Raw genomic sequence first — 13,695 nt, forward strand, 5'->3', positions numbered from 1 at the left:
ACAAGCAGGGGGAGTGGGAGAGGAAGAAGCAGGCTTCTAGTGGAGGAGCCTGATGTGGGACTTGATCCCAGAATGCAGGGATCACGCCCTGAGCCAAAGGCAGACGCTTAACGACTGCGCCACCCAGGCACCCCTTATTTAGCTTTTTATTTTTTATTTTTTTAAAAGATTTTATTTATTTATGTGACAGACAGCGAGAGAGGGAACACAGCAGGGGAGCGGGAGAGGAAGAAGCAGGCTCCCAGCGGAGGAGCCCGACGTGGGACTCCATCCGGAACGCGGGGATCACGCCCTAGGCCGAAGGCAGACGCTTAACAACTGCGCTACCCAGGCGCCCCTCAGCTTTTTTAAAAAAAGGATTTTATTTGTTTTTAGAGAGGGAGGAGTGGGGCGAGGGGCAGAGAGCAAGGGACAAGCAGACTCCCTGCTGAGCGAGGAACCGGAGGGGTGGCTCAACCCTGAGATCATAACCTGAGCCAATCAAGAGTCAGCAAAATCAAGAGCAGCGCAATTTACTGAGCCACCCAGGTGCCCCTATTCAGCTTTTTAAAAGTCCACCAACCAGAAATATTCAATCAGGAAGTAAAAGTCTTCCCTGAGTATTACTCAAAATAGGTTAACTGGAAGGGATAATTGAAATCTGGAAAACGACCTATGAAAGTTTTTCATTTGATTTCTCTGCTTGAGCCAGTTTTACTATGTTTTGCCTGCCTTAGTCACCAAATTCAATAGTTGGGAGAAAATTGCTCCTAGATCAGATGGGACTAAAAAGCTGTGTTTATATGGCTGAAGTGAAAAATCATTAAAAGTAGCAGGCAGGAGAGAATATAACATCTAGAATATAACATCTAGAGTTTGTGGGCCTGAGAATGAGTTTCTGAAGCTAGGTTCCTTGCTAAGAAGCCCTTTCTAGGACAAACATGAGAAAGTTAAGGAAAAAAAAAAGTGCTTGAAGAGTTGGGTAATAAAGCTTCCAGCCTGAATATGCCTATTTTATTTTATTTTAATAACTTTTCCTTTTTTTTTTTTTTTTTTTTTTTTTTTTTTTTTTTTTTTAGAGCAGGAGCAGGGGTGGGGCTGGCGGGTGGGGAGGGGCAGAGGGAGAGAGAATCTTAAGCAGGCTCCAGGCCGGCTAGGAGCTCAAGAGGGGGCTGGATCTCACCACCTTGAGATCATGACCTGAGCTGAAATCAAGAGTTGGATGCTTAACCCACTGAGCCATCCAGGCGCCTCAGAATATGCCTATTTTTAAAAAATCTCCAGCACAAGTTGCTCTTAAATAAGCTCCTCTCTGTTTTATAAATATTTTAAAGTAATCTCTACACCCAACGGGGCTTGAACCCACAACCTGAGATCAAGACTGGTAGGTTCCACCAACTCAGCCAGCCAGGTGCCCCAATAAGCTCCTCTCTTAAATCAGATTCATAACAAGCCAGTCACTAAAATGAATTAAAAGAGGTATGAAGACAAACATACTCTGGAATACAATTAGGGGCAGTGATCCTGCCAGGACTGCTGTAACTTATGATACAACTTTTAATCCTTCATCTTTGGTACATGCTTATGTAGTTTGTCGCTCTATAAGAGGGTAAACTTATTCCTTAATCCATGGAAATTCGATCATAAATTTCAACACCTTGAGGGCTGGTGTTGCTAAAGTATAATAATACGATGACACAAACTAGCTTCTATGGAAGGAGCCAAGCAGTCAGATGAATGTCGTAATTTCCACTGGGCCAGCTCCCCCGCCTACTCGTTAAGACACGCTTGTTTCTCCCGCCAAAGTGGCGTCAGGATCAGGTTCTCATCAACCAGAGCCCTGATTGGAGGACGGGCAGGCACTAGAGCCCATTGGGTGCCAGCGGCAGTCTGGTGGCGGAGGGGCGGGGGAAGCCAAAGGCACTTCAGCCTCGCCGGCCCCCCCAACCACCAAAGCGTGCCCCTCCCCCAGCTAAAAGGAATGGTCGCCCAGCTCCTGCGCTACACCCCCTGACCCCAAGGCGCGAGGTGCGGCCTCGCTGCATATTCCTGGAGCAGAGGGTAGCGCAATTACCCAACCCCCTGTCCTCCTGATCCATGCACAGGGAGACCCACGCCCTGCGGCGGCCCCCCAGGCCTCCCTGCAACACCCGGTAATGCAATCCACGGGGGCGGGGGAGGCGGCGGCAGCGACAGCAACGACGGCGGCGGCGGCGGCAGCAGCAGCAGCAGCAGCACTGCCTCAATCTAGAAACAACCAGAAAGAGGAGGAAAATGGCTCCGAGCAGGGACCGCCTGCTGCACTTTGGGTTCAAGGCGACAGTGAGTGATAGGGGAAGGGAGTTGGGGGGCCGGGAAGGACATATGTGGCTACACAGGCTACCGGGGAAGAAGCGACAAGACTTAGGGGGGCTGGGAGGACTTGACAGAAAGCTCAAGTGCTTGCTGGGTGGGTGCGTGCTGTCTGCCAGCGAAGGGGATTAGATGGGCTCCGGTACTGTGTGCAGTTGTCCTGCTTTCCTCACTCGCGAGTCCGCGAGCACGCGCGCACTCACGCCCTCCCCACAGCCCCTCCCATACACAAATACACACAAATAGATAGGCACTTCCCTGCCTCTCCTTCTCGCGGTGGGCTTGCGTGCTTCGGAGGCAAGAGCGGGCTCGCGCCGCCGCCGCCGCCGCGCTCCGGCTGCTCCCGGGCGGACCGTCGCAGGCTGCGCCCGGGAGTGGGGGAGGGGTGGTCCCGCGCCGCCGCCGCCGCGCGCTCCTCCTCCTCCCCTCCCCACGGCGTTCCGAGGCCCGGGCGGTTCTGCCCAATGAGGAGCGGCGTTGCTGGCAGGTGGGGAGTGTTTTTGTTTTGGGTTGAAGTTGAGGCTGAGGGGAGAGAAGAGCTAGCGACGAGCAGTCGTCGCCGCCGCCGGCTCTGCGGGAGGTGGAGGAGGCCCGGCCGGAGCCGAGAGGTTTCCCCTCCCCGCCGACGGCCCCTGCCCGCCGTTCCTCTACCTCCTCCCCGTCCCGGAACTCCGGGGCCTGCCCCGGGCCCCCAGTCTTTGCACTCCGCACGCCGCAGCGCCCGGCCCCGGCCGCACCCGCCGGCCCCATGAGGAGGGACGTGAACGGAGTGACCAAGAGCAGGTTTGAGGTGTGAGCCTGGGGGGGGGGGGCTGGGGCGGCGTGAGCAAGGCGATTCCCGCTCTTGTGCCCCGAAAATTTCGCTCCGCACGGAGCCTCCTCCCTTGCCTGGCGCCGTCACCCACTGACCGCTGGGGCTGCCAGACTTCTTTCCCCTTTCTCGCGAGCCGAAAGCCCGATGCAGCCCAGCTTCCCTAGTCCTCCGGGCTGGTCGCCTCCAGCCTGTTCCGCCGGCGGGCCCCGGCAAGGGATTAGCTCTGGCGCCCTAATTCCCCCCTCCCCCCAGTATCACTCAGCTTTCCATTCTTTACACAACCCTTGGCTTGCCTCCCTCCACCCGGCAGAAAAAGCATCACAGCTCCGATCAACCGGAGCTGGCTTCTTTTCTGTCTGCCACTTTCTTCGTGAAGCGAAAGGGAAATTATGGGCCAGGGGGCCTTTTCTCTGAGTTTGCGAGACCTTGGTTAATCTAGGGAAGTGGGGGTAGTAGACTGGGATGTTAGAGACGACCACGAGTTTTCAGTGCTGTGTTTGGTTTGGGTATTGTTCTGATACTTCCTCTTCTTTCCCGTTTAGTCTGTACTTTTGTAGCTCATTGTTTCTGGGAACTCTTAGATGTGTACGGTCTTTGAGGTTGGGACGAAGGTCGGGGAGACTTCAGAAAACCCATTCTTTAAGAACTTTTTTTTCCTCTGGCGAGGTTTATAAGCTAATGGAATTGAGGAATGGATGAGGAAATAGGAAAACACCTGAAAGCGTCTTCAGTGAGTAGTCAACCGTGTTAAGGAAGTGATTCCTTTGGGAAGTGAAGTACTCTAACTACGGATGAATTGCAGTAGTGTGGAAATAATACCCCCAGGGTTTACTGAGGGGATAAGAGAAAGAAACTTCTACAACAGTTAGAGTAAACGTTACCTGGCCCTTTCTGGCAGAGAATCAGACTGACCTGGGATCACTCACAGCTCAGTGTACGTCTCATTTGGTGTTTTCTTCATTTCCATTTGAAGGCATGAAATTGTAAGACGGTGAGACAGAAGTTTCAGGAAACTTGCCCACTAGGTGCCGAGGGTGAAATTGTTACCTAAAGGTCTTCAGTTTAGTCTATTCCTTGGTTTCTTTTTATGCTTATGGGGAAAATATTTTAATTTATCCACAAAAATCTAGCCAGAAGGTGTTGGGGAAAAGTGTAAATTCAGAGCTCTACGATATTATTGTTGGAGGTGAGGAGTAGAGAAAATCTAGAAATTGGCCTCTTCAGAGTCTTCATATTTAATGTAATTGTAGGAAGAAAATACTACAGTAGATGTGATTTGGTGTTTAACAGAACTTTAGGTTGCCTTAAAGTAGAGAGAGCCAATAAGCTTAATTTAGGGAGCTTTCATATTCAGTACTACTGTCCTATAAAAGTCCAGATCGTCATTAAAATTACTGAGTAAACTTTCAGCAGTTAACAGGAATCTTGAAAGAGAAACCCAAATACTGAAGATCCTTAGTGGGGGATAGCCTTTTGCCATTGAAGTCTGCTCTTTATTATTTTGCTATTTTCTTTTAGATTGAGTTACTGTTGGAAGGAGTTCTTTTTGTAGTATGTGTTTTAAAATTGCATTGCTGCATCCTATTTTTGTAATTATCTTATATTTTAATTTGTAGTTTACCTGTAATGGTGGTACTATCATAATAAAATTTATTGCTTTGTTGTCTATTTACGTTAAACTAAACCAGTTGAAGCTTTCTAAAGGTGTCATAAGATAAAGAATAAGAGAGGATTAAAAAACCCTCCTTCTACAGTATTCATGATTAGCTTTTGGTTGATAAATAAACATTTTAGTCTTTTATTATGATATGAAGTGGTCCATGCCAGAACACAAATGGGAAAGGCTGGAAATGATATGTGTTAATGAGTTTAATTATCTGAGTATTTCTTAAAGTCATATACCTCTTTTTTTTTTTTTTTTTTCCATTTACCTCTTCACTGACCTAGTTTACAAGTAGTAAAATAATAAACTGTTAGGTCTCTTATGAAGTAGTAAATTTATTGCTAATTGATTGAAAACATTTTAAATATTTAGTTTCAATGGATAAAACATGTAGACAAAATAAAGCAGTCTTTTCATTCCTAAAACATTTACATCATGTTATTTTTTTAATTCTCAAAATTACAGAATGGTTTTTGAAGGACTGATAATTTTATGATTGTAAGTAGATAGCCGATCCCTGAGAATTTTTGTGAGGGAAGGAAATTTTTTTTAGCAAATACTAACTCATTTCAAATTAGTTACGGTTAATACAGAAAGTGAAAGGTAGTTTTCTTTTTCTTGGTCACATTTTTTTTTTCTGGGTGGAAGATAAAATTCATCTTTTTATAGTTGATTCTTCAAAATCTTATAAGGAATATTATGTGCATTATGCTTTTGGATGTTGTAAGTGCAGGCCACACACTTTAACTCTCACACTCAGGGCTGGAGCTGTAGAAAAAAATTTTAAGTTAAAATAAAGGGAGTAGAGTACTTGTTAGTCAGATATGTAGCATCCTGTAGAATAGCCAAAGTAGATGACAGTTGGGTAAAAGAGTTAAAGAGATGCAGAGATGTGAAAATTATTGTTGTCCTTTGCTGTATCACTTTGGCATTAACTTTCTACAAAAATAACCCTTATAAGCTAACATAATGAGTGCTGACTAACGTCTCTCTCAATTGGAATTCATCTAAGTACGTTTTATTACGTTACTTATAGTATACATTGTTTTGTGGCAAATTTTGATAATTTCCTTTCAGACTTAATAATTGTTATTGAATCCTGCCTACCAGGCACTGAGCTAGATGTTTTACCTCAGTTACTTCTAATTCTTACAATGCTGTTTTACAGTTGAGGAAAGCTAGGGCCTAACAAGTGCTTAAGTTGCACAGCTAGTAAGTGGGGGAGCCAGGATTCCAACCTGCATTTTTTTTTTTTTAACTTCACTCTGTTGTTCTGCTCTGTTTTTAGCATAACATAGCCAAAAAGCCCATAAAAGTGTGTGGATAAGAACTTTCCTAAATTTCTTCATCCAGTATATTTTATTTTGTCTTTGCTATCAAGAATGAAGTACTTCTTTTGAAGTACTATAATGTGTGTTACTTTAAAGTACTATAATGTGTGTTACTTTAAAAAAAAAAAAATGGGGGGAGGGGCAGAGAGAGAATCTTAAGCAGGAGCAGGCTCCATGCCCAGTGTGGAGCTGGACTCTGGGACCGATCTCACAACCCTGGGATCATGATCTGAGCTAAAATCAAGAGTTGGATGCTTAACCAGCTGAGCCACCCAGGCACCCCTATGTGTGTTATCTTATCCCTCAGTGAGGTTAGTGACAGACATGTATAAATATCTAAGCTAGCCTTTGAATATAAGTTTAGATTTTTTTTCAGTAAAGCCTCTCCATTTCATCATTCCTTTAGTAGCTCCATTGTAAGATGATAGTACTATTGGAGGAAAATTTCTGTCTTATTTGGGTTCGTTAAAAAGTCTGGCATTATCTATTGTTAAAACATTAACCAACATCACAGATACTATTTACAGTTTAATCAGTGCCTGGAAATGTTAAGACTCACATAGTTAGGATATGGTAAGTTCCAATTTGGATACTTTGAATCCCTGTTCATTACTGTATTTTTCTTTACACCTAACTGCTGCCTTGAAAAATGTATAATATTACAGCCTGTAAAATTAAATTGTAATACTTATTTGCCTGCTTCATTTTATTAAGTCAGTTTGTCCAAAATAAGAAAAATCATAAAATGTGGTATGGCAGAGAGAATATACTGCATTGGGAGTTGAAAGAACTGGATGTTAGTTAATCTTGATTTTTGTGACCAATTAACTATAACTTTGGTCATTTCTTTTTGCTTCTCCAGTTTGGTCCTTTCCCTCCTTTGCAAAACAAAGAATTTAGAATCAATTGTTACGGTTCCTTTTGTTCCAAAATCCTATGAATCTGTAATTTTTAAAATAAAAGCAGAGGACCACATTTCCTTGGCTGTTTCTTCTAGAACAGCCACTCCAGTATTGCTAAAGTTTGTAGGCAGAGTTGCACAGTACTGCTAAGGCTTCAGTAATGACCTTTTTTCTCCCGTAAGGTTTTATCTTTTAATCTAAAGAACATTCTGTGTGGTAAATGATCATCTTTTCCTAATTGGTGCACGTGGAAAATGTTACACATTTTCCCAGTGGGTGACAGCCATTTGTTTCATTCTATTTGAAAAGCCTTGCAATGGGAAGGAATACTAGTAAAAGTAAGGAATTTTGTTTTTAACGTTTAGAGATTAGTTTGAAAGCAGTTATCTAATATTATACAAGGTACAAATTAGAGGTCTAGGCTTTTTGGGCCAATTAAGACAATCTGTGTTTTTTAAAAATAGTGTTATTGATGTTTATTGTATAATTATGGGCCCTTTTTACCTTTTTTCTTTTTTTAAAGGTTTTATTTATTCGAGAGAGAGAGAGCAGAAGCAGGGGGAGCAGCAGAGGGAGAGGGGGAAGCAAGCTCCTTGCTGAGCAGGGAACCAAAGGCGGGTGGTTGGGTGGGGCTCTGTTCCAGCCCCCTGGGATCATGACCTGGGCCGAAGGCAGTCCGTAACTAACCGAGTCACTCAGGTGTCCCTCCTTTTCGCTTTTTGAAGCACGGTATGTTGTATCATGTACTTTAGTAATTCATTATTTAAAAATCAATATATGTTTGTTTCTTTCTACACTGTACATAAGATAAATCATTACACATTGGAAATTATGTTTTCCGTCGTTAAAAATTTTTAACTTGGCAAAAACTTTACAAAGTGTGTTCTTGATATTTAAGTCATACATTCTTCTTAGCTGTAATCTATTTCTGCATCGAAAATTTTCATTCATTGAATCAGTATTAGGAGTGTTTAGAAGTATTTACACTTTTAAATTTTTATATTATGTTTTAGGTTATTTGTCAGTTTTAGCTGTTAGTGTTGATGTCACTTTTTAATCTTAATTTCTAAAATCCTTCTATTTTTATCTCCTAAGTGTCTCTTTTCAAATCTTGGTCTCATTTTTCTTGCAAATTATTAAGTACTTTTGTTACAGGCCAAGGATTCCATTCCCAGCCCTTAGATTACAGTTTCCCAACTGGTGACAGATTGGGAACTGAATTAAAATTTTCAGTAATCTAACTAGTACTGCGGTTTGGAAGGGTATTTTTAGATGTTCAAAATAAAATATTCCGTTACACCAGGAAAATCCAAGGGAGGGAGGAAGAAGAAAGAATGCCCTTCAACTGACCAAATTTAGCTGCTTGTGCATAGTTGTCTTTTTCCTACTTGGTCTTCCAGACTTGGTAGATTCTTAGATCAGACCCCTACCTGAAAATTGACTCAGAAAAATGAAGGCATACAACTTGGTTTTACAATTTTATGTCTTAGTGCATTTGGACCCATTTGATAAAAGATTTTTAACTTAATAGCAACTAACAATAGGTGGTGGTATTGAACTGTGTAATGGTACTTGTTCTTGATTCATTTTGCTTAATTTTATAACTTTTAAAAATGAAGATATGTATTCAAACGTAAATAAACCCAGAACATACTTGCATTAGCTTTTGAAGACTTTCTGTTGAAAGAATGGCTTTGCTGGGTAGTGATTTTCAGCATGTATCTAATAACCATCAGGCATAATAGTTACAGCTATAGGTTAAGTAACTAGTATTCCCTAATCATTTTTCCTCCAATTTGGTTCTACGATATTCTCTTGGATTTAATAAGCCTCATATCTGATGGTCGTAATCAGATGGAAATGTAATTTCAGTAATTTTTGCTCAGTCTCTTAAGTTGCTATGACATTAAAGTCACCAATTAAATCATGGTAGACAAAAATTTAGTCAATTATGAAACATATATTGGCAATGCCTTCTTCCATTTTTGTCCTTGAATCTTGTCCCAGGAATTTCTAGTAAAAACTAAAAAGGAAGTAGAATACCGTGTAAGCAAGGAGCAAATTGATCTTATGCATTACGTTGGCGCTAAGACAGAAATCATATCTAACAACATGGGGTGAAGGTTAGCAATAAATCAAATGCCTGCCCAATTTTATGTAATCAGATATACCAACTATTATGGTATTTGTTGGTTAGCGTGACTTCCTGATCAACTAGAGGATGCAGGCAGATATAATTTCATAATTGTTTAAAAGTAAAAAATGGGAAAGCATTTTCAGTTTTACTTATACTTGCAATAAGAAGAAGCCCTAGGTATAGCTATTGTGGATGCTTCGAGTTTGCTTTACTGTCTGCAGAGTGAGGTGATTTATGTGGCAGGGAAGAAAGGCAAAAAGAAAACAGTAAAATTTCTAGATTAGGGCAGGTTTTTAAATATAGAGTACCTATTCTTATGCATATGTCACCCTTGGCTGACAGTTTAGGCCCAGGGAAGGTCTTTGCCAACTCTGTGTATACTAAATTGCAGTTTACCAACAAAGAGCTAGTTGGTTTTGTTACATTCTTTGTTTCCTTTTTTCCTCTTTCAAGGTGGGTGGGGAGAAGAAAAAGAAAGGATTTGCAATTGCCTGCAAATTAACATTTTAATGTTAACTGTAAATGTTAGCTGCAAAGTTTTCCAGAGTTCTCTGTTAGAATATCATCCTTTTTTTGTCATGTTATTTTTGTTTTGTTTTTAAATCATTCTTTGTCATCTTTTTTGAACCAGGTTATTTATATATTTTAATGTTATAATTCTATTTCTTTTATTTTTTTTAAAGATTTTATTTATTTATTTGACAGAGACAGAGACAGCCAGCGAGAGAGGGAACACAAGCAGGGGGAGTGGGAGAGGAAGAAACAGGCTCATAGCGGAGGAGCCCGATGTGGGGCTCGATCCCATAATGCCGGGATCACGCCCTGAGCCGAAGGCAGACGCTTAACCGCTGTGCCACCCAGGTGCCCCTAATGTTATAATTTTAAAGTTAATTTGAGTAAAAGGATGAAAGTGTTAAGGTGGTGTCTTAAGGATTTTACAAACGGAAATAATACAGGTCTGAACTATGAAATAAGTATTCACATACATGTATTTTAAAAATATGCATTATATGTATATATAATGATAATCATATAATAATGTGTATGTGTGTACTGGTATCTGTATGACCTTTCTGGACCTCGATCCTGCAACTGTAAGTTCTTTTCTAGCACAGAAATTCTGTGATTCTCGGGGCACCTGTGTGGCTCAGTCACTAAGCGTCTGCCTTCGGCTCAGGGCATGATCCCAGCGTTCTGGGATCGAGCTCCTCCTCTGGAAGCCTGCTTCTTGCTCTCCCATTCCTTCCCCCTGCTTGTGTTCCCTCTCTCGCTGGCTGTCTCTATCTCTGTCAAATAAATAAATAAATAAAATCTTAAAAAAAAAAAAGAAATTCTGTGATTCTCTATAAATAAATCCCCCAATTTGCTGCAGATTAGAGACTAGGTATTCAGTTTATTGCCAGTGTTCTTATATTTCTTTGCTTACAACAGCCTGTGTGATCTTAACCCATATTCTGCTTTGGATTCTTGCTTGTTTTTGCTCCAAATTCTGATAGAAGTGGAGGTGGACACTTAAAGGAAAACAAACAAACAGATTAACTGGTGTGTATCTGTCCAAATGAGCACTTTTGCCAAAGGAGTTGAGGAATGAATATAATGATTGTATGATATCCTGGAGTGCAGTGTGCTGTGGTTCAGTTTCTTAGGATGTATGGAATTCATATATTTATATAATGAGAATCTATTTAAGAGCATTAGCTTTGTCTGAGCTCTGTGTCGAACTCTGAAGTCTGAGTTTGAACCCTGGCTTTGCCACCTACCATCTGTGTGAGCTTGGGCAAGTTATTTAATCTGAGGCTCAAATTTTAAGTATCTAAAATGGGTATAATGCCTACTTCACTGGATTGTAAGGATTTAATTCTGTAATGTTTGCATAGCACTTAACAAGTTGTCTACTGAACAATAAGGGCTCAATAAATAAAGCCTATTATTACCCTGTGGAATCTTCCACACAATAAGCACTCAGTAAGTGATGACTCTTATTATATTACTTTGTGGAGTAAAAGTGTTTTTAATTAGACTTTTTGTAAATCATCATTTTAAATGTTTTAAAGGAATTTACTATTTAAAAGAAAAATTCTATTACAAAGGAAAGAGTGTAACTAATTATCTCTTTGTTCATCTGATTCAGTTTTATATATTGGGTTTATTAAACAGGAACACCTATGAATTTTAATCAGTGTAGTTGAAGAGTAGTAATTTAGCAGTGTTTCAATCTGGAGTTTATACTGCAACCGTTATTGTATTCATTGTTAGGCAAATGTGGGTAAATGCCTCCTAGGATGAGAATCTGGCACCAAATTGTAAGTTGACATTTAAAACACTAGATCAGTCAGCTTTTACCCAGAAACAGGTCATTCTTCCTTCCCTGATTTGTAGAAAATAAAGCTATGGCATGACCGAACATGGACAAGTAGAGATGTATTTATTTTTGAAAAAGAACTCTGCATTGCTAATACCGTTTCCACACACTCATCCTTATCAGCTTTTTGAAAACTGTTTACATGTCCTTCATGTAAAGAAGCCCATGTTGAAAAAAATCACGTCCTAATTTATTTCTGTCCTAACTTATTTCTGCATCCCATTTGTGGGAAAGAAACCTGACCTGTTTTGGAATTCTCCTTGGATAAGTTAAAACATTTATATAATAGTATAATTTTCCTAACGTATTCTCATGAATGGTAACTTCAGGAAGATACGGGACTTAATAGTCAGTATTCTTAGTCACAGCTGACTGGTACACAGAAGAAGTTTCCCAAATCTAGATATCTACAAGGACAAAAAAGGCAGTCTCACCGAGGTCAAAACATTCCTTAAGAAAGAATAATTGTATTTAGATTATATGCCTCAAAAGGTGGATTGTATGCCCTAAGTGACATAAATTACATCTGAGCTCATCAGTCTCTGGTCTAGACAGTAAAGTTTGGCCAAATATAGGAATCAAAATCTCAAGGGACCTAATGTTGGCACTATTGTGAACTTACACTGAGCCCTGGGAAAAACCACTTACCTCTCTTTGTCTTTAGAGCTCTAAAATAAGATTTCCAATGTGTATTTCCCTAATTTAATACAAACCAGATTAATGTTAAAGATGAAACCTAATGTAATGTTGTCAGTTATAGCTCAGTTAAAAAAAAAGATAAACCTAAAGCTCTTTCTAATAGTACTCCCCGAATTAAGTGGACATTATTAAGGAGGAAGAAGTGAAACTAAATTTCATTTATAGAAACAGAATGTCATAGTAGAAATAAATAAGGAAGGACCTGAGTGTCTATTAGAATCACCAGTGAAGGGGCGCCTGGGTGGCGCAGTCGTTAAGCATCTGCCTTCGGCTCAGGGCGTGATCCCGGCGTTCTGGGATCGAGCCCCACGTCAGGCTTCTCCACTAGGAGCCTGCCTCTTCCTCTCCCACTCCCCCTGCTTGTGTTCCCTCTCTCGCTGGCTGTCTCTGTCTCTGTCAAATAAATAAATAAAATCTTAAAAAAAAAAAAAATCACCAGTGAAGTTTTTGCCCCATACTGATCCCTTAAAACTGTTGGATCTGGTATGCAGGTTTCAGAAGGTCGCTTGGAGATAATGATGTAAATTTCTGTTAAAGAAATACTGGGATAAGGGATACAAAGGTAACTTGGATTTGCAACGTGAACTCCATGGAGAAATAGATTTACCTACCAAGAATTTGACATGTTAAAATCAGTACGCCTTCTCTCAAGTTTCTATCCTATCCTAGATGTTTTAATCCTAGAAACAAGATGCATTATCTAATATACAGCACCTAAAATACAATTATTTTCTAACTTGTATGTTGTACATGATCAGATACATTCAGTTTCACCAGTGAAACCACCAGAACACACTATCCATCCTCTCAAGCTACGAAAAACATCTGGGAGCTCAGGAGAGCTTATCTGACTGTCTAGGGCTCAGAAAAGCTCGGTATAGAAAACCAAGATATACTGTGGGTAGGAGTTCAGTACTATTCAAAATTTACTTAACTACCAACTGTGTGTCAGATATTGATAGGTGTTAACGGTACAAAGCTGCTCTAAAACATTGTCTCTGCGTCAGTGAGTTTGTAGTCTAGTTAGGAAGAAGGATAATTAGTGGGTTCTGGTAAATGCAGTGTTAGAAGTATGGGAAAGTGATAAGAACCAATTTTATGAAAAGTATTCACAGTGCTTTTAAAAGAAAACAAAACCCACTGACCCTGCTTTTAAAAATAGTAGCACTTTACTGTCAGGTATAAACTCTTAAAAATGCAAGTATGAATTACCCTTCTCTGTGACATTCTCTGCATATTTACAAGACAGGACAAAGGGAAAAGATAGGCAGGTTTTTTTATTAGTAATTGCTTTGGGTCTGCTGACCCATCTTTAGGAAAACAAAACAGTAACACCACTAATGGTAGAGCTAATCAGAGTAACTGCTCCTCACTAAAGCCGGACATTCCTCTGAGATTTAAACAAATTAAATGAGGTTAGAGAAAGAGTAACAGGAAAGTAACTCTTTGGTAGTTC

At 40.7% G+C, this 13,695-nt stretch overlaps 1 protein-coding gene across 3 annotated transcripts in view; it reads left to right on the forward strand.

The window, feature by feature from the left end:
- The first annotated feature begins 1,894 nt into the window (after window positions 1-1,894).
- FBXL20 (F-box and leucine rich repeat protein 20) overlaps window positions 1,895-13,695 on the forward strand; it is an 88,849-nt gene continuing 77,048 nt past the window's right edge. Inside the window, exon 1 of one of the 3 annotated variants that reach the window (XM_026512966.4) lies at window positions 1,895-2,301. In XM_026512966.4, coding sequence (XP_026368751.1) covers window positions 2,254-2,301 — 48 coding nt within the window. In that variant the 5' untranslated portion in view covers window positions 1,895-2,253. Of the gene's footprint in view, window positions 2,302-2,812; window positions 3,122-13,695 lie in introns of those variants that run through there. The other 2 variants (XM_026512967.4, XM_044389270.3) reach the window with 2 other exon arrangements.

This window comes from Ursus arctos, unplaced genomic scaffold (assembly GCF_023065955.2).
Source record: "Ursus arctos isolate Adak ecotype North America unplaced genomic scaffold, UrsArc2.0 scaffold_24, whole genome shotgun sequence".
NCBI lineage: Eukaryota > Metazoa > Chordata > Mammalia > Carnivora > Ursidae > Ursus > Ursus arctos.